The sequence below is a fragment of the Leptinotarsa decemlineata genome, unplaced genomic scaffold, assembly GCF_025532065.1.
Source record: "Leptinotarsa decemlineata unplaced genomic scaffold, Ldec_3_MD MMD2_tig00002082_RagTag_RagTag, whole genome shotgun sequence".
NCBI classification, from domain to species: domain Eukaryota; kingdom Metazoa; phylum Arthropoda; class Insecta; order Coleoptera; family Chrysomelidae; genus Leptinotarsa; species Leptinotarsa decemlineata.
The window spans coordinates 7,211,520-7,238,791 of record NW_027412573.1 but is presented as its reverse complement, the minus strand read 5'-3'; the positions used below and the strand labels follow the sequence as shown (position 1 = coordinate 7,238,791).

Genomic DNA, 27,272 nt, shown 5'->3' with positions numbered 1-27,272 from the left:
CTTTTCGTGAATCAAGCTTGCAGATCTGTAAAATCAGTGCGAAAGTTTCTGCTGCAGAATTGTGATTACAAATCCCGATTTGTTTTTTCGAACCTGATTTCAAATATCTTAGGTGAAAATATCGGACCTCAAACACTGAACTAGCGACATTTAGGTGTCAGACAGCAATTTCTCCTGAGAAAATGACGACCTTTGTACGCGAGAAAAGCTTCAAGATTTTCTCGAGTTTAGGAGTGACGATCCTGATTGTTTACTCTTCTGTGATATCTATGTCCTTGGGAAATGTAACGATGACTGACAGGTGACAATGACAATGATCGTTGACATTTGGATTATTCATTTTTGAATAGTTTGATTTTAAATTTTAATATTTATCAGTACTTATAGTATAAAGTCTAAGACCTTGGTGCCGCAGCTGAAAAGAAAAAGTATACCATATTGTTGAATATTGATATATCCAAGATGCCTGTTAAGGATCATTTGGAAATATCTCAAGATAAAATAAATGATCTCAGGTCCAGATTTTTAAATGATTTATCTACCAAAAGTCCAGACGGTAATGTACTATTCAAAAATGAGTTTCATTTATCAGAACTAATCAAATGAGAACTCTTCATTTTCTGAAACTGTATGATTGTTTTTTCAGAGGTTGATCCAAGAGATGTGGAGAAGGTGAAAACAAGTGATCGCTGGTTGCAGAGATTCATTTTACATAATGAAGGAAATGTAGAAATGGCCCTTAACATGTTATGGGTTGCTGTAAAATGGAGGAAAGATCAACAAGTTAATGGTAGGTAAAGTAGCGGTACTACATAAAATACTACAGTAGATACAGGTACAGTAGATCCAAGGAGAGGTGCTAATTCTGACTGCATTTGTTAATTTATATAATTGCATAAACGAAATAACCCTTCTGATTTCAGTATTTTATGGCACATAAAGTTTCAAGATATAGTTCTTTTGTGGAGCTACAGAGTAAATAAGATTAGAAAAACCTGGTTACTTCGTTGTTTGTGAAGAGAAACTCTCTGAAAGTATTGAAAGCAAAAGTATAATTATTTAAAAAATCTGGTGTTAAGACCCTTTCATTTGAAATTATTTTATATATAAAGAAGAATATTTTTTCTGTTTCTGTATGTGGAATATATGTCGATACACAATCCTTTTGTCAAAGGTATTATTTCTTCTAGATATAAATGAAAGTAATGTCAAAATGGATTTAATCTGTTCTGGAGCTTTTTTTACCCATGGAGCTGATATTGATGGTTGTAAATTACTAGTTTTCAAATGTAACAAACATGTCAAAGGGGCTGTGGATATTAACTTACTGAAGAGGTGTATCATATATTGGTTTGAAAGGGTAGAGAGGTGAGAATTAATTTTTTTATTGAAAATATTTAGTTATTTTAAGATCAATATGATTTGTATTTATTTTAGGATGGTTAACGGAAACCAAATAACCATATTTTTTGATATGGAAGGTTGTGGTCTTAGTAATATGGACATGGAAGTGATAAAGTATCTTATAGGGCTTTTTAAAGAATACTATCCATATTTTCTGAACTACATACTCATTTTTGAGATGCCTTGGGTCCTAACAGGTATGTTTGTTTAATTTTCATACTTTGATAGAATGAACAACTGTGACGAGAGAGCGTGAAGTCAAACTTCAATTCACAATGTTTTTTTGCTTCAAATTCATTTTCAATAGAGGAAAATCATTTCATATATAAAATCTTTTTTTAGATATTATCTCGTCTGTCAAAAAGAAAATACAGTAATTTCAACATTAAAAAATATAATATGTAACTTATGAAAAAGGACAGATGTACCAATATGTTCTAGAACAGATAATAAATACTTTTTACTGATTTTATTAGCCTTTCTTGAGTGCCATACTATTGTGGTGTCACCAGCAAATAAAGTAAACACACCTTTAATTTTAATGAGAGATAGAGCGACATGAAGAACATTTTGAGAAAAATTTTCAGAATTTGGCAACATAATTTTTATTTCTACATTTTGGTGATATTGCCAACAAATAATAACAAAAACTTTGAGTGAAGCAGCAATATCATTCAGAACATGTTTCCAAAAAGAAATATTTTGAAATAGAAGTTTTTTATCCTGCAAAAACAATTGGAATCCATGAATGGTCTGCAGGATATGACTATGAAAAAAAGATATCATTCAACAAATTTTTATCACCAAAAGTAAATTCCTGTAATAGTTGTACATATTCCAAACTTTCACAGTCAGAGATAACTGTGTTGTTTTCAGCTGCCTTCAAAATAGTTAAGAGTTGGTTGCCTGAAAAAGCTGTGGAAAAAATCAAGTTTGTTAGTAAAAAGGATTTAAAAACCTTCGTGCCTCCAGAACATATCTTAGAAAAGTGGGGTGGTCAGAATACCTATGTATTCAGTTTTGTACCAGAGACAGTTCAGGAAGAAAAAGCCAGTGCGCCCAGCAACAAAAAGGTTAGTGATGAAGATCCAGTTGTGTTAAAATCCAACTTTGAAATAGCATTACTGATGCCCCTAAAAAGTATATAGTTTTTCTTATTGTTTCTAAAATACACGATGCTGAACTTTTTGCAAAAGTTCATTTTTTGTATTAATATTGGCGGCAAAGGATAATTTTCAACAGAATTTGTTGATACATCTAATTTTTAAATTGTATATGTGTCATACATAGCAATAAGAAAATGAATTAATGTGTGATCGAGGGATATACAATAGAGTGCTTTTCATTTTTATTGTGGAAAACAAAGCAACCTATGAAAAAAAATTGATAAAAAAGCTGTATTTTTGGATTTCTTACCAACAGAAAATTAAATATCACAAGAAATGTCTTTAGCGTACAGTTTTTGATCAATAATGTTGAATATTAATGCAGAATAGGTTTTTTATTAGAAAAGTTGATCACCCTGTATCTTGGAAACAATGCATTTTCAAACCCATGTTTGAATGAAATTTTTTTCATAAAATTTGCTCCTGAACATGTCCTTACATATTTTCACTGCTATTAGAAAACACCCTGTAATTTAGAGTGGTCATCTTTTGCCACCCCTCAAAAAGGTTCTATTTCATGAAAAAACATCCCCATCAAAATTTCATTTCGATCGGATACCAAGAAGTGGTGCCGCATGCAACATTAATTCTGATAAAAAATTATTCAATTATTTTTTAAATCATCAATGATTGCCTAGTTTTGCAAATATTTTTTATTTGTTGAGGGGAAATCTATTACAAAACAAGATTTTGTTATCCGGAAGGCGCATTTAGTGCAAGAAATATATTATCTCTTAAAAGAATAATTTATGCTCGACAGGTAAAATAACACTACATGTATACTTTTTCAAATTTGGAGTGATTCAATTACAAAAAAATATCTGAACAATAATGTACCTACGTTGTCATTTTACGATATTTTCTTCTTTTTGGCTGTGATGGCTCTTCTAGGCTTAGGAGTACTTGCTCTTGGCATTCTAGTCTTTCATCTATCTCACTTTCAACAGAGGATTTGCTTCCTGAGGATGAAAGTGTCACGGTTTTCATTAGTTTAGATTTTTCTTGAAGACTTCGTTCAAATCGCTCCGACATTTTTTTATGTTTTTCTTCAGCTATTTTTTCCCGATCAGCTAGCTGGTAGTCGATGCCATGCCATACATAAACCCCGGACGGAACTTTGCTTTATATTTATTTATTTATTTACGGACTTGCCATTATACAATCAACACATAAATAGTGGATTGGAAAAATAAACGATTGAATAATAATATAGAATACCAAAAAACAAATATCAATCAATTATTGATAATAATCAGCAGTTTCTTCATAGTAGGTCAATTCGTTCAACCTGATTTTTAAAGGAGTACAAGGATGAGTCCAACAAATCAATATAGTTGCTATTCTTATTTGCTAACCTAAGCATTCTCGTGATGGTTTCATTTAAGCCATAGCTAGTAGAATGGTAAGGAACTTTAAACACCTCCGACACTCTAGTTCTTCTTGAACTTACGTTGAAGTTAATCATTTGTGTTACAAATGGACAGTTCATATTACCATTTATAACTTTATGGGAAAGTCTTAGATCAATTTCAGCTCAGCGGTGCTCCAAAGTAGATAAATTCAGAAGAAGCAGAATGTCTGAGTACTCATAGTCGGACCTCAGATATCCGAGTTTAAATCTGAGAAATTTGTTTTGTACTTTCTCAATCATAGATATATCTGTCTGATACAGAGGACTCCATATCACGCAATTATTTTCCAAGACCGAGCATACCAAAGAACAGTAAAATATTTTTAAAGGTATTTATAGAAAATTTATCTGTGGATTGTTGAACAAATCCCAATAATTTGAGTGATTTAGATATAATGTGATCAATATGACCTTTAAAGGTTACTTTGCTATCAAACAACACTCCCAAGCCCCGAACGCTGTTAGTCAACGTTAGATTAATGTTTTTGATTTTATATGGATGTACAATAGGTTTCACAGCTCTTCAAAATGTTATTTGATAACATTTATTTATATTTAAAAGAAGCATGTTTTCATCACACCAACGAGATAAGTTATTTAAATTTATCTGTAACAGTTCTGCATCATAAAAGTTGTCTAAAACCCTGTAAAGTTTGAGATCATCTGCAAACATTGAATAATAGCTGTGGCGTATGACATCCGACACATCGTTTACAAAAATAATGAAGAGTATTGGGCCTATATGCGATCCTTGAGGTACGCCAGACGTTACAGGAACCAGCATATAACATACTGAATTCTATTATGCAAATAACTCTTTATCCATTTTGACATGTTACCATTGATGCCTAATGCTAGGAGCTTAGCCATGAGAAGATCATGATTCACCCTGTCAAAGGTTTTAGAGAAATCAGTATAAATAGTCAATTTGGTGTTTTTCCTCTAGGTTATTCTAAAGAAAATGTTGATAAAGCAACAAATTCGTAGTGTTGGATCTACCAGATATAAAGCCATGTTGGTGTTCATTTATTATGTTTTTTGTATTGAATGTCAGTTTTTTAGTTATCAAACAATCCAGCAACTTGGAAATTTCAGATTGCTTGCTCACTAGAGGGTAGTTTTTAATATTTTCTCTATCACCAGATTTGTAAATTGAAGTTAGAAAACTTTGCTTCCAGAATTCAGGAAGATTCCCATAGATAAAGAAAGATTAAATAATGTTTGTAAGGATCTAGCTTTGATAGAGAGAATATGTATGGGGTATATCAAATATATCGTCCATCTTTTCCACAAATTTTTGTTCTTTTTGTTTTGCACTTTCACTCTTTCTCTTATCTGACTTTTGTAACCGTCTCCACTCGGCGTAAAATTTTTCCAGTTTTTCAATACAGTGATTTTCTTATCGTATTGGTATGCAAGCTTTGTCCCAAGAAATAGAAACTTCTTTAGTAGCTAGGCTGCACTTTCACGTAAACTTAGTTTCACTTTACGCATGTTGAAAAATGAAACATGCAGAACTTGTTTCTCAGAAGGCAATTCAGTACCAACAATTTGGGGTGTATAATGTCCACTTAAATACACGACACTATTTTTTCGTAAACTTCGAGTCTTAGACATTATAACTTTTGTTTTTTAATTTCACAAAGAAAATACACAAACTCTATTCATCTCTAGATAGGTCTGTTGCATACTATGATAAGTATGAAATTATTACATAGAGTGGCTAGCCACTGTAAACACAGAAAAATTCCCAGAAAACAACTACCTGTAGAGTCAGGTATATTTTTATTCTTAGAAGTGACCCATTGAGAAATAAATATTTTAATTACAGGCAACACAATAGTCTGACACTGATCTATCCCTCAATAGATAAATAAAATGTGAATATAATATTGTATGTACCTATACCTAATATTTTGACCTACTTGTGACAAGTTTTCCTCTTCTTGGATTGAATTGAATTTTTGGTGGTTTCATCTTTTAAAATAAAGGAACATTTTCACAAAGTGGCCCGGTAAATAACCTTCAAAAATGTTTTTCGACTATATACAGATAGGCCACCCTACCCTGTATACTAAATATCATAGATAGTGATGGTGTAAATGTCCTAGCCAGAAGTTTGCCTTATGATTGTATATCCTTTTGGATATACGGCGAACCCTGTAATAACAAACATTTCACTTCTTTATGCACTTCTCTGATTTTATTATCTCGTACAAGCTCTAAAATACTGTTTTGCTATTCTCCTTTTCTGGTAAAAACCGTGACTCTTAGAGCATAAGATTATTGTATATGTATATTATCCGCGAATGGCTTGTTTAAACATCACAGGAGCCATGAGAACAACACCAACCGCGGCAATGGAAATAATTACGGGTCTGACCCCTCTGGACCTATACGTTAAGAAGGTTGCATTAATGGCCATGGTACGATTGCGCACTGCTGGTGTAAACCTCGAAGTAGGAATGGGTCAATTGAGGCTGGGCCTATGGCGAGAAGCATTTACTGTGCAACCTCTGCTGCAAACAACCAGTGATGCAATTGAACCCAGGTTTGTGCTTAATAAACCCTACAAAATACAAATAAATCAGAACATAGAGTCAGATGCTACAAATGCAATACGCATATATACAGACGGCTCAAAAACCAAAGAAGGCTCAGGATGTGGAGTATACTCCAGATCACCAAGCCTAAGGATTAAGTTGGCAATGGGAAAAATACCAGCGTGGTCCAAACAGAACTGGCTGGTATCTCAATCGCCACAAAAGAAATAACCAGGAGAAGAATTTCTGGCAAAAACATAACAATCAGCAGACAAGCCCTATTAGCCTTGAACAGACAACGTGTAACCTCAGGGCTAGTACTAGTACTAGCAAGTGTCACCAAGATTTAGCCAAAGCCTCGGTAGATAATAACATTATCCCGAGGTGGATTAAGGGAGTAAAGGTAATCGCATTGCCGACTCTTTAGCCAAGGAATCGGCTGGACTAAGAATTTTAGGATCCAGTGGCACCTAAGGCTTGATGACTTCGACAATTGCAGAACTAGCCCATGCTCAATCCCTGAAGAGATGGAATGCAATCTTGCCAGGATCACCCTAGGCGACCCTGGAAAGGTGGCGCCCAGGAAAGAAATATCTGGCGACCAGGAAAAATCTACGCTTAACAGTAGGATTTCTGTCTGGCCACTGTCAACTTAGGAAATCCCTCCATAATATGGGGCTAGTGGACACACCGATATGCAGGATGTGTGAACAGGAAGATGAGACTGTCAGGCATGTCCTATGCGAGTGCCCGGAGTTATCGTCAATAAGAGAGTGTATGTTCGGCGAGTCTTGGCCTACACCTGCCGATATAAAGGAGATGTATCCCAGTGACCTGTCCACCTTCCTGGAAAGGACATGATGGACGATGACCTAGGAGGACCACTCCTCGGGAGGATGTACAATGGGTCACATGTGGCCTAAGTGCTGTGGGCTTACATTCATCCTCCCTACTCTACAGATACAGATGTATATTCTCCCTAAAATTATATACAATTCCAATGTTCAAAATCTCAAAAAAATACATAATGAGTAGTGTTTTTTCAGATTCTTTCAAAGATATAGGGTATTAAAAATGGATGACAAATTTTATTTTCCTATTTATTTTCACTGCTTGCTGCTTGACTTTGAAACCTGTAGTTTAATTCGAATCTCTCAACAATCAAATAGTTCAAACAATGTGGAAGTCAGACTTAATAGAGCAAAACTAAGTGAATAATACAAAGCAATTAATACAATAATTAGTATCAAACCATAATAATATTTTGAAAATAGTGTTAAACCCCTTTATCTGGGACAGATATACCAAAGGTGAATTTTCATTTTTCTCAAAAAACATTTTTTTTATTCTCCAGTTTCTGAGAAATCCAGCGTAGTATTCGATGTTTACCAGAGCCTACTGTGTAGGTAGTTGGAAGAGATTATTATTTCGAAATATGAGATGTTTCTTCTCCGCTTGAGGCTTTTTTCACGATATGGAGTTGTTACTAGTTAACAATCTCTCAGATTAAGGTTTCATATATGTAGCGGAGTCGTGTTGAAATTAATCGAGTCTCTGACACTATGCTGTCGATTATTTTCAAAAAGGAAAAAACATTGCAGGAGCATACCATGCAGGAGCATACCATGGAGGCAGAACTTGCGGAAAACGGTCACATTTGCGGAAAAAGAAAATCCTATTTCACCGGGACAACGCATCGTCTAACACCTCAGCGATTGCCATGGCGAAAATCCACGAATTACTGCTTGATCATCCGCCTTACTAACCAGATCTAGTCCCAAGCGACTCATATAAAAATTGCGCTTGGAGGACAGAGATTTAAATCAAATGAATAGGCATTCACTTTCCTGAACAATTATTTTGCAGAGAAAACCGTCGAGTACTATATTGGGCAGTTTACAGAGACTGGAGCATCGCTGGGAGAAATGTGTAGAGTTAAAAGGAGACTATGTTGAAAAATAAAAAAAATATCGTGTATCTTTGTTAGGTCGGAAACTTTTCGGATCACCCTCGTATTTACCTACAACTACTACTACTACTCTTAACAAACCTTGAAGTCGAAAACAATCGCATCTTTCACACACTCTACTACTACATTATTCTTTTCAGCGCTCGTTGACTAGACTATACACACAATCTTGAAAGTTTGTTGTGCTGTTCATGGAAACAACAATTTCTTTGGTCCCTTCAAATATTCCTTAATGGTTATAATATTATATAGCCTTACTGAACGTCTCTTTGATATCTTCAAACTGATTTGGGATCAAGATTAGTAAAGTTTAAAAGTCTATTTGATTGAAATCTTGTCATTGGTTCAGTAATTTTTATGAATGGCCATAAAATATCCATTCAGTTAACAAAAGTTTTTTCTAGGGTCTCAAACCTATAATAAAGTTTCTTTCACAGAATTTTCATCTACCTGTTATGTCTTTACTGTCAGCATTATTGGTGTATGACCTAATCCACCCTGTCTAGAGATCAGGTACATAATGTAATGTTTTCAATTTTGATCTGAATTTTAAATGGGATGGTTGATAAAAATCTGAATAATAATTTCACATTTTCAAGTTCTAAGGAAAGAGGCGGAAAGTTGATCACATTGTGCCCGTTGTAAAATCGCCTTTGAAAATTGTAAAGAAATTGTAAGACATGAGACTTTCTTTCATTTGATATATTATCAGAATTCTGGATTATGCGGAAAAATCGCTAGATAGATGTGGTGTACACATACACTCCAAGACCTTTGAAAAGGTGCAAAATGACTTGGTTGTGAAATCGTAGAATTTTGGTGGGCATCTCAAATTCAATGATTAGATCTTCGAATTCACATGAGACAAAAAGAATTTTATGCAAAGAAAGGTGTCTTCAACACCTTAGTCTACCGCAGTCGCGTGATGTTCCTGGCACAAGGTGCAGGGCCTGCTGCGAGGCGACCGGGACCCTAATGCACTTGGTATCAGCATGTCCAGTATATGCGGTCTCGGCCTATATCTATCGACATAACGCGGCCCTAAGAGTGCCATATTACCATCTACGGCACTCTTACGGTATTGACGAGACACCGGTGTTGCCCTACGCTCCGGGGGATATTGAATCCGTTGTGGGGAACGAGAAGTGCCGAATTTATTGGAACTAGTCGTTTCCCACCCTCAGGCTCATTCAAGCTAATAAGCCTGATGTAGTCCTTCTCGGCCACCAGAACAAAACGATATTTGTCGTGGAGATTTTCTCTTCGAACTCCGCAGACTCTATCCAGATCACTCATACCGGCTTGGCCGGACAGATGCAGAAGGCTGTCATTCTTGGCTCATGATTGAGCCAACCCATTTTAGTACAGGCAAATAAAGTGAAAGTAAAAAATAAGTAAAATTTGTGCTATTAAAAGAAAAATTGTTTATCTCATAAACTAACCACTTTAACCTACAAGTATTATACATTTTTGAAATCAGCTCAAAGAGGAGTATCCAAATTTTACATGAAAAATATGAGAAGTAATTTGAAAAAAAAGGGATGATGCTAGGGGTGAGGGGGTGGCTTTTCCAGTAAGTTTAAATAAGCCATAATGCTTGCCCCTTCCAACATAAATTGACGTGTTTTTGGATTTTTCCTAAATACCAGTATTACAAAAGTTATTAAAGGTGGATACTTTTATCTGAAAAGCACTGTATGAGGCCTTACACAGCTGATCAACATGCTTCGTTCAGATCTGAATATTACAACCTTCAAAACATTGAATTTTTGACTAACTGACTTTCTTATATTTGAAACAACAAAATTGTCAATCTATTTCAAAATATATTCTTTCAGTTGTGCCTTGAATTTCCAGACCCCTTTTTTTATATTGTTGGGAATTTTATTGAGTAAATCAACGCCATCATGAAAAATTACATTTTTGACAAAATTTGCATTTATATGATTGCGAAACTCTATTTTGTATTTGCCGTTTATTATGATCATGAATTGAAGGGGTTATACTTTTAGGAGTGACAAATTTTTGGGAAAGTTTTTGGCTTTCTACTACTCCAACTTGATATAAAAAAAAGGTGGGGATCTTCCTAAGATGGAGTAGTAGAAAGCCAAAAACTTTCTTTCCCATAGTACCGAATATTTTTCATTATTTTCAACATTTGTAGTTTCTGTTAATGAGGTTTTGGCTCAAAGATTATGAAATAATGGAGCAATGGTTCAAATAAGGAAGTTTGATAATATTGTCTAGATTGATTTCATATAACACAGAACTGAGCATTACACAGCAGGGGTTCGAATTTCACAGAAAATGTATAAATATGCAGCAATTGGTAGCCCTGTTGTAAAGTGCAATAAGTTGATGGTGAATTTGTAGGACAGCGCATGCGCAAATAGTCAAAATTACATTGACTAAGTACGGTAACTACCTAATACCTGAATGCTTCTTACTTTATTTGGTGCTTAAGAAAGGTTCGGTGGTGTATTTTTCCGTTTTTTTCTTTGACTACTAGTGGATAGGAGACAAGATTTTGTGAAAACTTCCGAAACATTTCCCAAATAGCTTGCAAGATGAATGACTCTTCTTATTTAGACGTAAACGATTTTTCAAGTGAAGTCGTAATAACACCTAAAATAAAGAAAAGGGTGAGCATATTATTGTTTGAATAAGTTGAATTCTGTATTTTAACAACTTGCTAAATCTTTTTAGGAGAGTAGAAAATATTTTGATTGAAACACTTCTATGACATTTTCAAGCAGTTTTTGAAATAAAAGAAGTGATTATAGAAAGAAAATATACCAATCTCAAAATGATTTTGTGAAAGTTGTGGATTAAAACATTGATAAACAAATGTACAAACATCTCTTTAATAACAATAGTCAAGTAAGTTTTTTCAACGATTTCTAATGCCCAGTCAGCCATGAACTTCCCATTAGTCTATTTCAAACATATTTCATTGCCGTTGCTTGACTAAACACGTGTATTAAACATCTCTGTATACACTATTCTATTTCACGCTCTGTGATGGATAATTCTTACGGCATTGCCAGGTCTAATTCTGGCGAGCTTGATGTCAAGATAATTAATTTTTCTTGATTATGAAAAATTACTCACGAAAATTGTTAAATTAAAATAAAATAAAAATGTTCTTTATTCATATGATCTGTCCCAATCTCACTGGAGTCTGCATTAGAGTCCATTTATAGTCTAGTTCACATGTACTTTTTTTTGTAACATTTTTCAGCCCTGTCCAAAAATTACGACCAAGGTGTCATTCGATTCGTATTTTTGCCTAGAAAGTTTAAGGACAGGTCCGAAAACGCGCCGATGAAAATTATAAAAGTTATAAACAATTAAGTGAAAAAAATGGGGCTTTAGTTTTTTCTTAATATCTCGGAAAATTTTCAAAATTTTGGAAATTTGAAGAAAAATTTGAAAAGATCAATGAATTTGCGTAAAAAAAGTCCCGACTCCCGAAACTGTATCTCGATTATTTATAATTTTTACAGAGCCCTGAAAATAGAGTCAAAAGCGGGTAGTCTGGCTTCCGCGCGCCTTTCGTCACTCTGACATAAAAACAAAAAAAATTATTTAAACATATTAAATGCAAATATTAAGGAATCAAAAAATTCATGTAATGTTGGGATACATCAATAAACAATAATCCGCAGTCAAAAAATTTTTGTCCCAATTTTAACGTTAATTATAAATTTGTTAATTAATAACTTTTTCTGAATTGAAAGTTAACATAAAAATCCCTATAATTATTAAACTAAAACCCTGGCATTTTTTCCTTTGTTGAAGTTATCCTTAATAGGCAAAAAATAGATTACCGTTGCCAAAATAAAAAAATTATTATTTTATATTTTTTTATTAACAATTGAAAATTATAATTTTATAAAAAATACAATACAATTTTTTTTAAAGTTTTTTATTGTTTCGATGTCTCATGGCTAAAAACTAATTAATATTTTTTTTTTAATTTTTTACAGCTATTGTTGATAAATTTATTATAAACAAATACATTGTTTGTAAGCAATTCGAAAATTTTTTTTGCATTATGGTAATTGAAAAAAATTCATGATTTTTAGAAAAAAAAGGTTTCTTAAAAAAATTTTTGTTGCTAAAAAATGCGTTTGTTAATTAACAATCGTTTTTTGCAACTAAATATTAAAATTAAGAAACCGTTTTTTTAATCATAAATCCTATTGTTCTTTAAGGTTTTAAAAAAACCTCTTTTTTTATTATTTTTTTATTGATTATTTAAAAAAAATTGTTATAAGCAAATTATTTTTTTATTTAATTTTTTTTTAATACTTTGTTCTATAATAAAAATAACTATGTATTTTTTTTAAATTTATTCTATTTTTTATAAAACATTTAATATTGTGATACCTTGATACTTGTCTTTTTCATTCGCTCCGTCGCTTTTATAATTATAATAACTTTCAAACTATTGCAGTTATGATAAATATGCTTCAAGTCTTTTTTGTTCATTATGAATTTATTAACAATTTAGGCCTCTTACTAAAGTTGTAGTCCTATTATTTATTTAATTATTGATGGTTATTTATTAAAAAAAAAAAATTAAGTCTTTTCAACATAAACTTCCTGTCATGTAACAATAAATCATAAGGATTTTATTACTTGCACTTTCAGTAGTTGTAGGATCATTAACATTCACTTATTGTCATATTTGTTTGGAGTTTAAGAAAATTAAATGAAGCAATCAGTCATTCTGTTAATTTAATTTTAATAAGTTTACTCATTAACCTTCTTTAAATTTCCGATGCTCACAAATTTTTAAATTACCTTGTACGGTCAATTCGATACTAATTCAACATCAGACCAGTGTCGTGTTTCTCGATTCTTAAGTATGATTGCGAAATCAAAGACTGCGATCAACTTAGCAACTTTACCTCCAACAACAATAGCAACACATTTACACTCATTTAGGACGTATTACCAAGTTCTGTCTTGGATTGGTAATTATAATTTGAATCCGGAAGATTGGGGTTGGATCAAATCTGAAACAATGTTCCTGCCGATAAAAACAACGGAAAAACTGGCGCCTGACGACTTACTTAAGCTGGTGAATTGTGCCTGCATAAAACAGTGTAATAATCGATGTGGATGTAAAAAAGCTGGGCTTCCTTGCTCATCTTTATGCAAAAATTGTAAAGGTGAAACATGTTCTAACAGTACAAGGCCATCACTTGATGATGACAATGATGATACTGATATGATCGGTCATCGGCCAATTAAATGCTATCGATAGTAATCCCGATGGAAATGAAAACGCCCTTGATGATTATCAAGATTTTCCAGTAAGAGTTCAAGAATACTGTGAACCGATACTTGAAGAAGTCGAAGAGGAGGAGGTTCAAGGAACATCACAAGAAAATACAGAAGAAACCACAGATGATGAGCCAGCGCCACTAAAACGATCTAAAAGATTACAAAAAAAATTATAAAAATTATAAAAAAAACTTTTAACTGTACTGTACATGATTTAATAAATTTTCAAAATAACTTTCAGTATGTTTTTGATTTAGTAAATTCCCTGAAAACTTGAAATTTTTCTTTTTTTTAATAAATAACGATCAATAATTAAATAAATAATAGGACTACAACTTTAGTAAAAGGCTTAAATTGTTAATAAATTCATAATGAACAAAAAAGACTTGGAGCATATTTGTCATAACTGCAATAGTTTAAAAGTTATTATAATTATATAATTATAAAAGCGAAGGAGCGAATGAAAAACACAAGTATCAAGGTATCACAATATTAAAAGTTTTATAAAGAATAAAATAAATTAAAAAACAAAAAACCCATAGTTACTTTTATTATAGAACAAAGTATTGAAAAAAAAATGATTGTTAAATAAACAATGCGAAAACTTTTTCAAAACCTTAAAGAACAATAGAATTTATGATTAAAAAAAATGGTTCCTTAATTTTAATATTTAGTTGCAAAAAACGATCGTTAATTAACAAACGCATTTTTTAGCAACAAAGAAATTTTTTTAAGAAACCTTTTTTTTTCTAAAAATCATGGTTTTTGGACAGGGCTGAAAAATGTCACCAAAAAAAGCTAAATCGAGTACATGTGAACCAGACTAATTACACGGCTGTTATTCATACGTTATATAATGAAGATCGCATTTCTTTCTTGTAATTTTTCTGTTATCCTCGTTATTGAAATTAGTTCAGCTTTTTCATATCTGTAACTAAAATCATGAAATACAATAATAAAGAAAATGGTAAAACTTACCGAAATTTAAATGTATATTAAAATATAGATACATAACATATACCGGGTGGCATAGACTCGTAGTACACCCCCATTTTTTTCTTTATTTCTCGAGTTATTTTTACGAAATTCGAAATACCGAATATGATCACAAAGAGGAAATTTTTTTTGAGTAACGGGATATTTTTTCAGCTTCCGTTTTTTTCGGAAATGACATCAAATTTTGATTTTTATGTATATTACATTTTTGAAATCTACATAATTTTTTGAATCCAATATTATCCCATAATTAATATTTGAATTATTCATTTATTATTTATTTATTTATTCTTCAAACAGGCTTACAAGGCCTTATTACATGAATTTAATAAAATTATAAATTTAAATTGATACATGCATATGGCTTACATTCTAAAACTTTATACATGCTCAATTGAAGTTTCTTGTGTACTGTGTAACTAGTTTTTTGCAAGCGCTCAATGAAAATAAGTTGGTTGGATTAGACATGGTGGCATGTAAAATCATCCAACTTAACCTCTTCAATTAACATTAACAATAAACCATAAGTTGTTTTATTGTTTCATAGCAACTTCTTCGATAACCCGCAAGGGCCCAAAAGAGGTCTAAAGGGGTTAAGTCGGGTTATCTTGCAGGCCACTTGACAGAAAGAACTATGTGTTCCAAACTATAATTCAAATATCAAATATGAGGTATCATCGGGTTCAGAAAATTATGTAGATTTGAAAAATGTATTTTAAAAATCAAACTTTGATGTCCGGAAAAACCAGAAGTCGGAAAAATATCCGGTTACGTCAAAAATTGCATTTTTGTGAGTATATACAATATTTCGAGTTTCTAAAACAATTAAGCCTCCAATAAAATCTAAGATGTTGGAATTGTTTAGCTGCCGCATCCAATAATGATATTTTTTGTGATCAAAAAGTTGCTTGAATGAAGTTGCGGATGTGATGCTAGCCTTAATGGGGAATGTTCTTCCTGACGAAAATCAAGTAGTTTTCATAAAAGAGCTCTAAAACAACGGATTTTAAACTTATCATTTCAACCTTTTTCTTTAAAAAATTATTTAAATACTTTAAAAAGAGGAATGAAATAATGCATTCAACATTTAAAGGGACTGGTTTCTATTTCACCATTTGGCAACATCGGTTATAGCTAATAAAGGACAATGAATCTGTTATCTGAATGAGACAAACAAGGATGACATATTTCACAGGCGTGCTGTTCTGTTTACTTATGTTCCGAGACATTCTGTAACATATGACATTTTGTACACTTAACCTATCTTCCTCTATATAAATAAATAACAAAACAACTGTTGTTTATGTGGCTTGTGGCGGTGGTATTGAACTATAATTTATGTTTTGCCTTAATTGTTGATTTATAAAGATAATTTTCTTTTTTTAAAGCAGAATATCTAGGTACGTATAAATTATTTCAACTTGATATATGCGCTGTTGACAATATGTGAATTAGAAACAAACCTCTTTAAAAATTAAAACCCAACATTTGAAACATCAATTGGAATACTTTTCGAAGTGAATTTGAAAAACTCATGAATTAAACTCAATTTTATTTTGTTCAAATTTGCATTTGCTATAATAACCCAAATTGAGGAACATTTCCCATTATAACTAAGAGGCTTGAAAAAACATCCTTTTTTAACATCCCCATTTTCCCTCACGTAACTGTAAACGGGTACCACTTTATCAACATTATAGATAAAATCATTGGGCTGTTTCATGTCATTTGTGTGGTGTTTGTCTTCAGTTTGGTGTTTGTCTCCAGTGTTTGTCTCCAGTGTTTGTTATTTCTTGATGTAGCTGATGAATCTGATGGATTTTAAAAAAAATCTATTTTTAATACGGAAAAACTACTTTTCGGTGAGTAATTTTAGTAAAAGAATATTATTAAAACCACAACAGATATAAAGTAATATATATTGTGGGAGGTATGTCATGAAACTTCATGAAGAAGAATTTGATTGAATTCGAAATGTTGGCAAGGAAACTATCATTATTCTGAGTAGAAACTTAAAAAATATCATCCTAATTACATTATGATCGCACTGTAAACATGTATAATTCACATTCCTTTTTCCGTACTTGTATCACCCCGTAAGAAAGCTTATCCAGCTGTTTGTAGGGGAAGAATCAGTACAGAGTAAAACTAATCAATAACATTGTGGCAGGTTCACTTTGTGGATGGTTCAATGTCAGAAGTATCAGCTAGCAGTGTTGATAAAGAATCTGGTGAGTTTATTTATTATAATTTACGTTATTTGTATCGTTTTTCGGATGTCTGAGTGATTGTCGTTTATTTGCGCTTCAGAGTTTTTGTGGTGCGTCAAAACTTTCGCCAGAAAGGGTGTTATGTAATAGTTGTTAATGTTTTCTGGTTATTTTGTCTTTTGTTCATCATTATGTTTTTTTTATTGTCCAGGTCAGGACGCTTTGAATCGAATTTTTTTTCCCCGCTGAAGTAATAGTGTATTCTTATATCAACAAATTGTTAAATATTATCAAATAATATACCAGATAAAACTCAATAGTTGCTATTATATATCTGTATATCCTGAATATCCAAAGGTTGAAGTTCAGTTACAATTGTTCAAGGTAAATAAAATCTCGTCATCGTGATTGCTTGCCCCTATCGGACCAACCAAACACATAACTATCAAGTTTCGTTTATAATAATACATTCAAAGGACGTTATCACTTTAATTACTTATTTCATTTTTTTATCAGTGAGAATTATCATCAAAGCACTGTACATAATGGTTGATGAACCGAACTGTATTAGCAAATGATCGAGAGAGAATAGCATTGACAGTTGATGAATAAAAACAATTGAGGAGTGAAGTGTTTCTTAAAAATAATTTATCAGTTGAACCATCATTTTGAAAAAAAAAACGATATTCATACAAGCAATACTACGGAAGCGTAGAAGGGCCAAAGATTATTTGTTTAATTGATCCACCATAATTTCGACTTAAAAGTCGAAATTTCGACTTTTATCTCGTAATTTCGGCTTTTTTCTCGTAATTTCGACACTCTTCAAATCACTTCGACAGTGCTCCAATCTTCTCATAGTGGTATGTTTTTTACGAAGGAATATGACAGAAACCGATGTTATTGAATATTCGAAGCCTACTCATTTTTTTATTCAACCTTCGGGAACCATTCTGCTCCAGTTAGGTTTTTTGCGTCATTAGATCTCTACGATTTTTCGAAACGAAGAGAGAAAACCCAAAATACCTAAGAAATGAACATTATATCTCTTCGAAGAACATACCAACAGTATTATTTGGTTGCCATTGCAAACTGTATTCTTTCAAAATGTTAATAAATTTCTACTAGAAATTTCTTCAGTTGTAGTGAAAACTGAATTTTAGATAAGTTTTGATAATGAAGTAAGGATATTACTGATCAGATTGATTTATTATGATGAGAAACTAATATTTTGGCCAAAGTTAACTTTCTCCTACTCGTACGGAAAGCATTTACTTTTTCGAAAAGGTACTGAATAATATTAATGCCTAATTATCAATCTAAAATTTATTCAAATAACATAATTAATTCACTTCTCAGGTTAATATATAAATCAATTGTGGCATAAGGATCTAGGGACCTTGTGTAATCATTTTTTTCATAAAAATTGAACATAATTTCCAAAAATCTTCATCGCAGGCTGTCCGGGGATATGTACACTCCGACGAAAAATGTTCAAAAGCGAATGATGGAATCTTGATGAGGTGATCTGTAACTCCATAAAGGGAAGGCATCGCATACAATATACTTGGTATCCCTGCTGGAGCAATCATTTCTTGTTTTCCGTATTCTATGAATACTCCATTCAAAACATACTTGATCAAGATCACTCTGAAATAAAAATTATAATTGAAATATCATTAACAACAACTCATCACTTACTTGTACTAATGGTATGAAACAAAATTGAACTAGAGACATGTCCGAAAATGATGCATCAAATAAATTGTCTTCTATTAGGATTTGAAATAAATTCATCCAGTATTGTGCATTATGTTGACGTAATATAGACCACCAAGATTCTATCCTTTGATTGTGCATGCTTTTTTCATACAAAAAAACATGGTCGATCTGTTGATTTAGTAAATACTTCATGAAAGGCTTTTTGTATCCTCTCCATTACTTCATTTTCAGTGCCCATATCGATTCGTAAAGTTCTGGGACATCCTCCTTTTAAGAAATATCTTCAAATTACCTTCAAAATTACTAATTTTGTGAAGTGTGAAGATGAGAAATAATGAATAGTGTGGTAAAATTTAACGAAATATCATTGACACGAGCATTTTCAAAAATGTATATTCAACTGAAATATTTGTTCTTGATTCAACATCAGTTCGAAATGATTATTGTTAAAATTATTGATTGATTCAGACCTTAGGGTCGCTTGAGGTTGATCCCACTTTCAACCACATATTTTCATTGAAATTTCAATCACAACAATTTCACGAACCTCCTGTTAACATCACCTCGTAGTAAATTATAATGCACTCAAGGAACCATATTTCTACCTTTGAATCAAAATTATGACTATCAAGTCGAAATTACGAGAAAAAAGTCGAAATTACGAGAAAAAAGTCGAAATTACGAGATAAAAGTCTAAATTACGAGATAAAAGTCGAAATTATGAGATAATAGTCGAAATTACGAGACAAAAGTCGAAATTACGAAATAAAAGTCGAAATTACGAGATAAAACTCGAAATTATGGTGGATCAAATAAACAAATAATCTGTGAGCCTTCTACGCTTCCGTACAATACAATACAAGCATCAACAAAAACCCCAAGAACTTTTTTTTTGGAATATCACCCCACTATTCAGTATTTTTGTGATGAAAGATATTACACAATACGTGAAAATTGTACTTTCGCAGTTTTCATGTTTCTCAGTGGCTGTAAATCTCAATTTATTGCACAGATGTGAATATACATCACATCAACGGCTGTCTCTATTTTTAAAATTTTTTGTTCCTCCCAGGCTCTTCAGCTTCCTGAAAGAAGATTCCCTGCAAGTGTCCGTTGCTGGATATCTCTCGAATACTTTCACCATCAACGCTGGTGTTCCCCAGGGATCCATATTGTCCAACTCTCTTTTTATTGTATATCAACGACTTATTGGAGAAAACCAAGAATCCAATATATTGCTTTGCTGACGACAGCACACTTGTCTCGTCATTCCATTTAGATTCAAGGACATCGGCTACGAAAGCACATCTTCACCGGCAGCAGAAGGTTGCATATCTTGATGAGGATCTAGAAGTGATTTCGAATTGGAGTGAAAGCAACTAGATTCAATTCAATGCCACAAAAACCCAGGCATCGGTTTTCTCCAAGAAGACACATGTCTTCGAACCGGATATAATAATGTCACGATAGAATATTTCGCTTTCTGCTTCAATATGTTTCTTGGGGGTTAAAATGGACACCAATATGTCTTGGCACAATCATGTTGCTGGAATTGCAAAGACTGCTTCTCAAAAGCTTGGAACACTGTTCCGAACACACCTCAGTAACTAAAAAAAAGGGTACTAAAACTTCAACTATTATTCGAATGTCTATCGCCTTACTAGATCGCTTCGCGTACCGCACTGTAACTTCCACTTGACTGTCTCAATGGGCGTGTGGATGGCGCTTATATTTGGCAATCGAACGCGCCGTAACATTCCTCGGAATGCCATCGAAGCCGGTAGCATTATTCTCGATGAAACGCCACGTCTGGAACGGCGGTGAACATCGAACAGTCGCGCGCTCTTAGCTACGTCATAATTGGTTTATGGTTACCAGTGGCGGCCGGCGCTATTTTTTTTAGGGCATGATTCACAACACGACCTCCGCCCCTGAGGTTGTTCGGCCCGAACAACATTCCAAGAGGGGACATCACGACCCATGTAATGACACAGTCTCTCTATGTGGACAACTTTAAGCTTGCTTCTACGTCACAATTGGTTTATGGCTACCAGTGGCGGCCGGCGTTATTTCCTTTAGGGCATGATTTACAACACTATCCCCTTCCCTGAGGTTGTTCGGCCCGAAAACATTCGAAGAAGGGACATCACGACTCATGTTCTCTTTGTAGACAACTTTAGGCTTGCTTCTACGTCACAATTGGTTTATGGCTACCAGTGGCGGCCGATGTTATTTTCTTTAGGGCATGATAAATAACAATATATTTGTGAAATCACTGCATAGTAGTATTCCAATAGTAAAATATTTATCTACCATACATATTTTCATTAATTTACGGTTTCTAATGTTATTTCAGATGGCGTTCCTCTCAAAGTTACGCCGTCCAGTATCATTACATTTACCAAAGAAGGAAACGAACTTGTTAGTAGTATGGAACTACAGAATGTCGACAGCAGCATTCACATATCATATAAGGTATTTCTAGTCATACAGATCTAAGCAAAATAATCTCAACAAGAATATTCGATGTTTCAGTTGAAGACGACATCTCCGGAAAAATTCAGGGTCAAACCTAGTACAGGGTTGCTAGCTCCCGGAGAATCTAATACTGTCACGGTTACTCTATTTCCCGGTTTCCAACTCGGGGGACTTTCCAAAGATAAATTCCTGGTGATGAGCACAACGCTTGAACCTGATGAGATTGGCAATGTGGATTCTGTTGAAATATGGAAGGTGAGTAATATATTACATTCAAATGATGAAAAGAAGTCAAATAAAACAAGGGAAATTCTGTGTCACTTGAGCTTTTAATTTTTTAATGTCCTTCAAGGAAATAGAGCTACATTTTTAATAATTTCATCAGAAATTCATATTTACTTTGGTCAAAATATCGGTCTGTATTTGAATGTTGAAAAAAATAAAAAATTTGAAGGCTCCATATTGCGCGTGGTATACTGTATTTTTTGGTGCATGATTAGTTTTAGGGGATGCACAAACTTTTATCAAGAATAACTTTTTGTCGAAAAACTCTTAATAAATAAGTTTCTCATACTTTGGGGATGACACTGTATATATATTTTTTTAATTTTTTTACTCCTACACTGAATCATATTTTAACAAACATACTGCGTATATATGTTTTCACATATTATTGTAAATTTTATCTTAAAATTGTTTGTCCGCATAGTAATAATAATAAACTCGACAACTTTATATGGTAATATAGTTTTTCTCGACCATCAAAGTAAAACCAATTTTTTTATAGACTTTGATCAGTTTTTCAAAGCATAATAAATAAATAACGATTTGTTTTGCAGAATTCGTCAGGACGAAAAATCAATCAGCACCGACTGAAATGCATACAGAGTGGAGACATGAACTTGACTGGTAATTTTGTATCACAAAGTACCCCGACTCAAGAAAATGATCAGAATAACTACAACAAACTCTCAGCTGCCATATCGCAATTGAGCACTTGTCAAAATGAACTCCACTCCGCCATCAGGAAGACACAGTATTACCAGTTAGCAACCATAATTCTAATCTTGTTCCTAGCTATCATACTTGGCTATTTGTCACGTCAGAACAGTATAGAAGTTTCTTCAGATCATTCTTATTGCAGAGAAATGAATGAGCCATAACAGTAGCTGTCACTTGCAGAGCCCGTGGAAGTTCATTTGTTTTATAGGGTATTGAAGAAATTAATATTCCAGTTTTTGTATCTATTTTGTATCTTACAAGATTTTTATAATAGCCTCCTGGCTCTGCTTTAGACAATGACAATATACTTTAGGAATTGTTATATTGTTTTTAAAGGTTTATCAGCAGATCGGTTTTTATGTATATTTTCATAGGTTATATTTGTTGATTGATGTAGAGATTGGGGCAGTTATTTTTGTTGTCTAGATTCCTGAACTGGGTGATAAGACTAAGTCTTGTTTTGAAAAGATTCACAATTAAAGTTGGTAATTTGATTGGAAGCTATTGAACTGTGAAGAACATCAATTTATCTTAGCAGCCTGGATGAGTGATTTTAGTTTCCGTTCAAAGATTTTAAACTCTGTAAGGTGTATTATTGAAACTAAGGTTAATAGTCTCCTTCTTAACTTTTGAAAGAAATAAAAATATATTGTTGGAAATCAAATTAGCCATTCCCAAGTAATTAGCACTTTTGTGTTTGTTCAAAGAATTGCAAACTATAAATATAATAATTTCAAGAAAAACATTCTTTCTTAAAATTATATTTATCATTACATTTCTAAATTTCCATAACTAATATGACCCTACTAATAACTCAGAAAGTGTGATAATGAAAGTGATTGATGCATTTTACGTAAATTTCATCCAGCCTTGATATCTGTTCTGTTCAAAAGTTGGAGAGGGCGGCCATTTACGTCCCCACTGTATATTTTTAACAATAATATTTTTTTTGTTTGAATATGTGATACATTGTCACTTTCAAAAGAGTTTTTATTTTGAATATCAGTTCTGAAGTTTTTATCTGTTTCACAGTTAATAATCCGTAATGTTTATGATTGATTGGTAAGGTAAACTGTAGGTAAGGCTTATAAGCACAATGGTTCATCACTAGAATTTTTATTTCTATCGAAGTTACCTTATCGTCTTCCATTTCCAGTGGCAATCATCTTGACCCGAGAATATCTCGATTATCATTTTCCATGTCAAAAGTAATCATTATCGGCAAGTACGCGTGTCAAACGTCAGTGCTGCCAACATATATATTATAACAACTAAACCATTTTTAACATTTTTTTTTTTCAATAAGAAGCAAAGACTTGATTTTTCGATGAAACCAAATCAAAATATGCTTTATTTTTTGTTAGTGGTGTATACAACCATGTGATACGTGAATTGAAACTGTAAATACAATATATTTGCCATTGAAGTAGTTATAATTTTCATTTCATCCATGAGTTTAATGAGAGTTATTTTTGTATGACATTTGAGCTACTTTAGATATAGAATGAATAATAGAAAAAGAAAGAGTTACCTTTCATCATCCTTCACAATTGGTATGATAGGGGGCGTCCATTATACGTTTGGCGATTTTTTGACTCCCATTCCTCCCTGACGAGTTGTAAAATTTGGCTCTAATTTCATGTAATTTTTTACGCATAATTGTGTTGGATTTCTTTTGAAAAAACGTAATTTGCTGATTATTTTCAATTCAAACCTGTTGACTAGTATTTAATATACTCTTTCACTTTGTGGTGTAGCTACACATCTTGCCCAAACAGTATGTTTTATTTGCCTCCTTTCCCCTGCATGGGAATGGGTGAGATTCGGCAGGAACGCTTCCCCTTCTGAACGCCTCACATAATTTATAGACGCCCCCATAGGTGTTTTTTGGATGAGAAGTGTCAACTCTAGCAGAATGGGATAAAGCTAATTTTTTTTTGAATGGCTGCTTCTCAAAGAAATCCTATTCTGTACTACTTTGTTATTCCAAATCCCTAGTTGCCGTTACACAAAAGTGTTTTCAGTTAATGAATTTTTGGATCACATATTTGATTTTCACAAATAATGTTACCAGGTTTTTGTGCTGATGGCAACAGGAGTTACCAATTAAGTAATCGCGGAAATATAGTGTAGGCCTAATTGTGATTTACTATTAATGTCTTAATAAAACAAATATTACAGAAAAGTTTGCATTCATTTCTGAAAATTGTGAGGTTATTCAGCATGACAAGTGGTATAAAAACGTAGGAAATCAGAACTAAAAATCAGTTTTCTTAAAAAAAAATGTTTAATGAGGCATTTTCACAGTTCATCAGTACAATTTTTCAGTTTTCAATCAACCAGTTTTTTACTTTACTGATTTCTTGTTTGCATGAATCTATATAATCTAGAAAGAACTTCGTCCTAATGAATAAAACATTGAATATTTGGACTAATCACCATGACTTAAAAACACCATGACTTCAAGAAAGTATCTTGAACCATGATGACCCCATCACTATAATTTAAATATCCCATTTGAATTCCCGAAAAAAGCTATTTTATTTGCAAAACCCAGAGCTGAAATATATTTGATTCCAAATATCCTTGTTGGATAAATTGATGGATGTAGGTGATCATACAAACATAGGAAGTTTCAAGTCTCATTTTTCATCCTTGTTGGGTATTTCAAAATCTTCATTTGTCTTAAATTCAGTACCTTTGAATAATGTTTGTGAAGAGTGGATCTATTCATTCTGGTTCTTTCAAGCAAAATAAAGTGTACATTTTCAATAACAATATTTGCTGTTCAAATTTGTCAACAGTGCTGACCAAATTTGTTGAAATACTGCTGAAAAATTAATCTTCTATTCTATATGATAGATAAATAATCAGAACACATCAGAATAACAATTTTATTTGCAAAATATTCCAACAAAATACCCATATAAATAAAATTCATTAATAAATTAAAAAAACATTCAACAAATATACCAAACAGATATGGTGATGTGCATTACGTAAGTAGCTGCTATCTTCCAGATAGGGTCTCGTCAACTTTCACATTACCGTAAATTGGTCTTCCCATAAAGCGAGGTCCTTGATCAATCAGACTCTCCTTTCTTCTGATACGTACAGGAGTTGGTGACGTTGTACTAGATTTCATATATTTGAATTCCCCTTCTCCAGGAAGATTGGGAATTAAAAATGGTTTCACGTACCAAATTCTGTAGGTAAAAAACCATGTTAATATGGCCAAGGCACCACCCAAGAACTTTTCAATCATTATATGATAGTAGAACATTGTAGATAGCAACATAACGTCCCACAATATCTGGATAGCCGCTATACAAACAAATAAAAGCCTTATATAAGGTGTAAATTTCTCATAGTTTTCTTTTACTTGTCTCAAGTCTTTCTCTGATAAATGACGAAGAGGATTTGATTTTTCTTTATTATCTTTAATCATTCTGTTATGTTCTTCTAGACGAATGTGTTCCTTAATGGTATCCCAATTCATTATGCACCTGCTTTCTTCTACCAGAAACAAACTACCATATATGAGGATAAAAGAGTGCCCGGAAAGATCAAAACCATTCCATAAAGAGCCACTTTGTAGGCAGTCAGCTTTCACGTTGAAGGTGTTATTTGCACACCTTCCAAGTGATGCTTCGATAAAATTGAACAAAGTCGTCCAAAACCACCAGAAAAATGTTGCAGTTGCAACCCGAGGCAAATGTTGTTTGACGATTTTTTGCTTATTTCCACAGCAGTAAATGAAAGATGTGAGAATAACAAAAGGTAAAACTAACGTCAAATTCCATCCCCAGGCGAACTTAACGAAGAATTTGTTGAAAATATTGTCAGACCGGGACAGATAAGTCTTCGGTATTGTGAGAACGTCCGCTATTAGTGATATTACGAAAAGGCACCCTAAATATATGCATACTTTCAAGTCAGTGTTGAAGAATAAAGATTTCTTGCAGATGTATAATACCATCAATATAAAAATTTCCTTGACTGAAGTAGGTTCACTAGTTGGTTTGGTTCCTTTTTGCTCAACGTTATTGGAATTGTTCAGATTCGGTCGAAAATTCAAATTTGTTGCATGAATTGGTCTTCGTTTAGTAACCATTTTTACTATTTCTTTTGAATTATTCAATATGAATTTGGATTAGATTGAGGATCAGTTCAATCATTCTTGTTCATTGCTGGTTGTCATATCATGCCACATGTCAACCTCAAATATATCTTCTCTTCTTTATTGGCCGATGCTTCCTGTTCAGGCGCAATTGGGGTTCAAATATATCTTTACCACAAGTATGAGGTGTTTTCTGGGGTTTAACCGCATTCGAGCGTGTATTCAAAAACGATTCGTAGTGACGTCATTAATAAGAAGATTCGTCAGAATGAAATAAAATCAATAATAAAAACAAACTTTTCAATTTCCTCTAACCTCAATTAAAATCGAATTTGTGCATACAGCTTTATTTTGTACATCCTTACAACGTATTTGATAAAATATTTTCAGCACTTTATAAAATATAACGATCAGAATGAAGCAGAAACTGACGTAACGTAAAATAAAATTCCATTTCAAAACCAACCTCACACATGAATACGTTTCTAATCATAGTTGAGTAACGTCATCGTTTCAACGCCGGAATGAATGTATTTGAATGTGAATTCTCTCTCTCTCTCTCTCTATGTTAATGGTTTTTGATTCCATTGAGGCGCATTAAGCCAATCACAGACGAATTCGTTTTGAATACATGAGCGCCAGAAAACGCCTATAATGCTAAAAGAACCGTGTCTTTACCAAAGAGTGGGCGTACTCTTTGGTCTTTACCATACTCGTCTACCAGCACTTTGATATTGAAAGGTGTTTAATGTCATGTTTAACAGTAAATTCAAATTATTTGAAACTTATCGGATACATAATTCAATTACAATCTACAAATTATAACGATGTCATCTCGACAGGTTCCTGTCCCGTGCAAAGTGTATCTTCCTCAGAGTAACATGTCTTATTATTACTCTGAGGTCTCTTCTGTAAGTAAGGTACTCTGTGTCATTACATTACACTGTACACGGAAC

General features: G+C 32.9%; 2 protein-coding genes across 2 annotated transcripts; one reads left to right on the top strand and one right to left on the bottom strand.

Moving 5' to 3' along the window:
* Positions 1-316: 316 nt before the first annotated feature.
* On the top strand, positions 317-24,381 carry LOC111515700 (motile sperm domain-containing protein 2). Its single transcript, XM_074176928.1, has 9 exons — positions 317-556; positions 647-790; positions 1,191-1,368; positions 1,438-1,601; positions 2,281-2,477; positions 16,955-17,015; positions 21,073-21,191; positions 21,252-21,449; positions 22,034-24,381. The coding sequence occupies exons 1-9, from the start codon at positions 463-465 to the stop codon at positions 22,355-22,357; spliced, it is 1,479 nt and encodes a 492-aa protein (XP_074033029.1). The 5' UTR covers positions 317-462; the 3' UTR covers positions 22,358-24,381.
* Positions 24,382-25,080: 699 nt separating this feature from the next.
* On the bottom strand, positions 25,081-26,436 carry Fitm (acyl-coenzyme A diphosphatase Fitm). Its single transcript, XM_023160428.2, has one exon. The coding sequence runs from the start codon at positions 26,308-26,310 to the stop codon at positions 25,207-25,209; it is 1,104 nt and encodes a 367-aa protein (XP_023016196.2). The 5' UTR covers positions 26,311-26,436; the 3' UTR covers positions 25,081-25,206.
* Between the last annotated feature and the right edge of the window lie 836 nt (positions 26,437-27,272).

What these genes read in the sequence shown, in the direction of transcription:
- LOC111515700 (XM_074176928.1), top strand. Translation starts at nt 463, where the DNA reads ATGCCTGTTAAGGATCATTTGGAAATATCTCAAGATAAAATAAATGAT. An exon ending in GTGCGCCCAGCAACAAAAAG is followed by an intron (nt 2,478 to 16,954) that starts GTTAGTGATGAA and finishes ACATTGTGGCAG; the next exon opens with GTTCACTTTGTGGATGGTTC. An exon ending in CAGTGTTGATAAAGAATCTG is followed by an intron (nt 17,016 to 21,072) that starts GTGAGTTTATTT and finishes ATGTTATTTCAG; the next exon opens with ATGGCGTTCCTCTCAAAGTT.
- Fitm (XM_023160428.2), bottom strand. Translation starts at nt 26,310, where the DNA reads ATGGTTACTAAACGAAGACCAATTCATGCAACAAATTTGAATTTTCGA.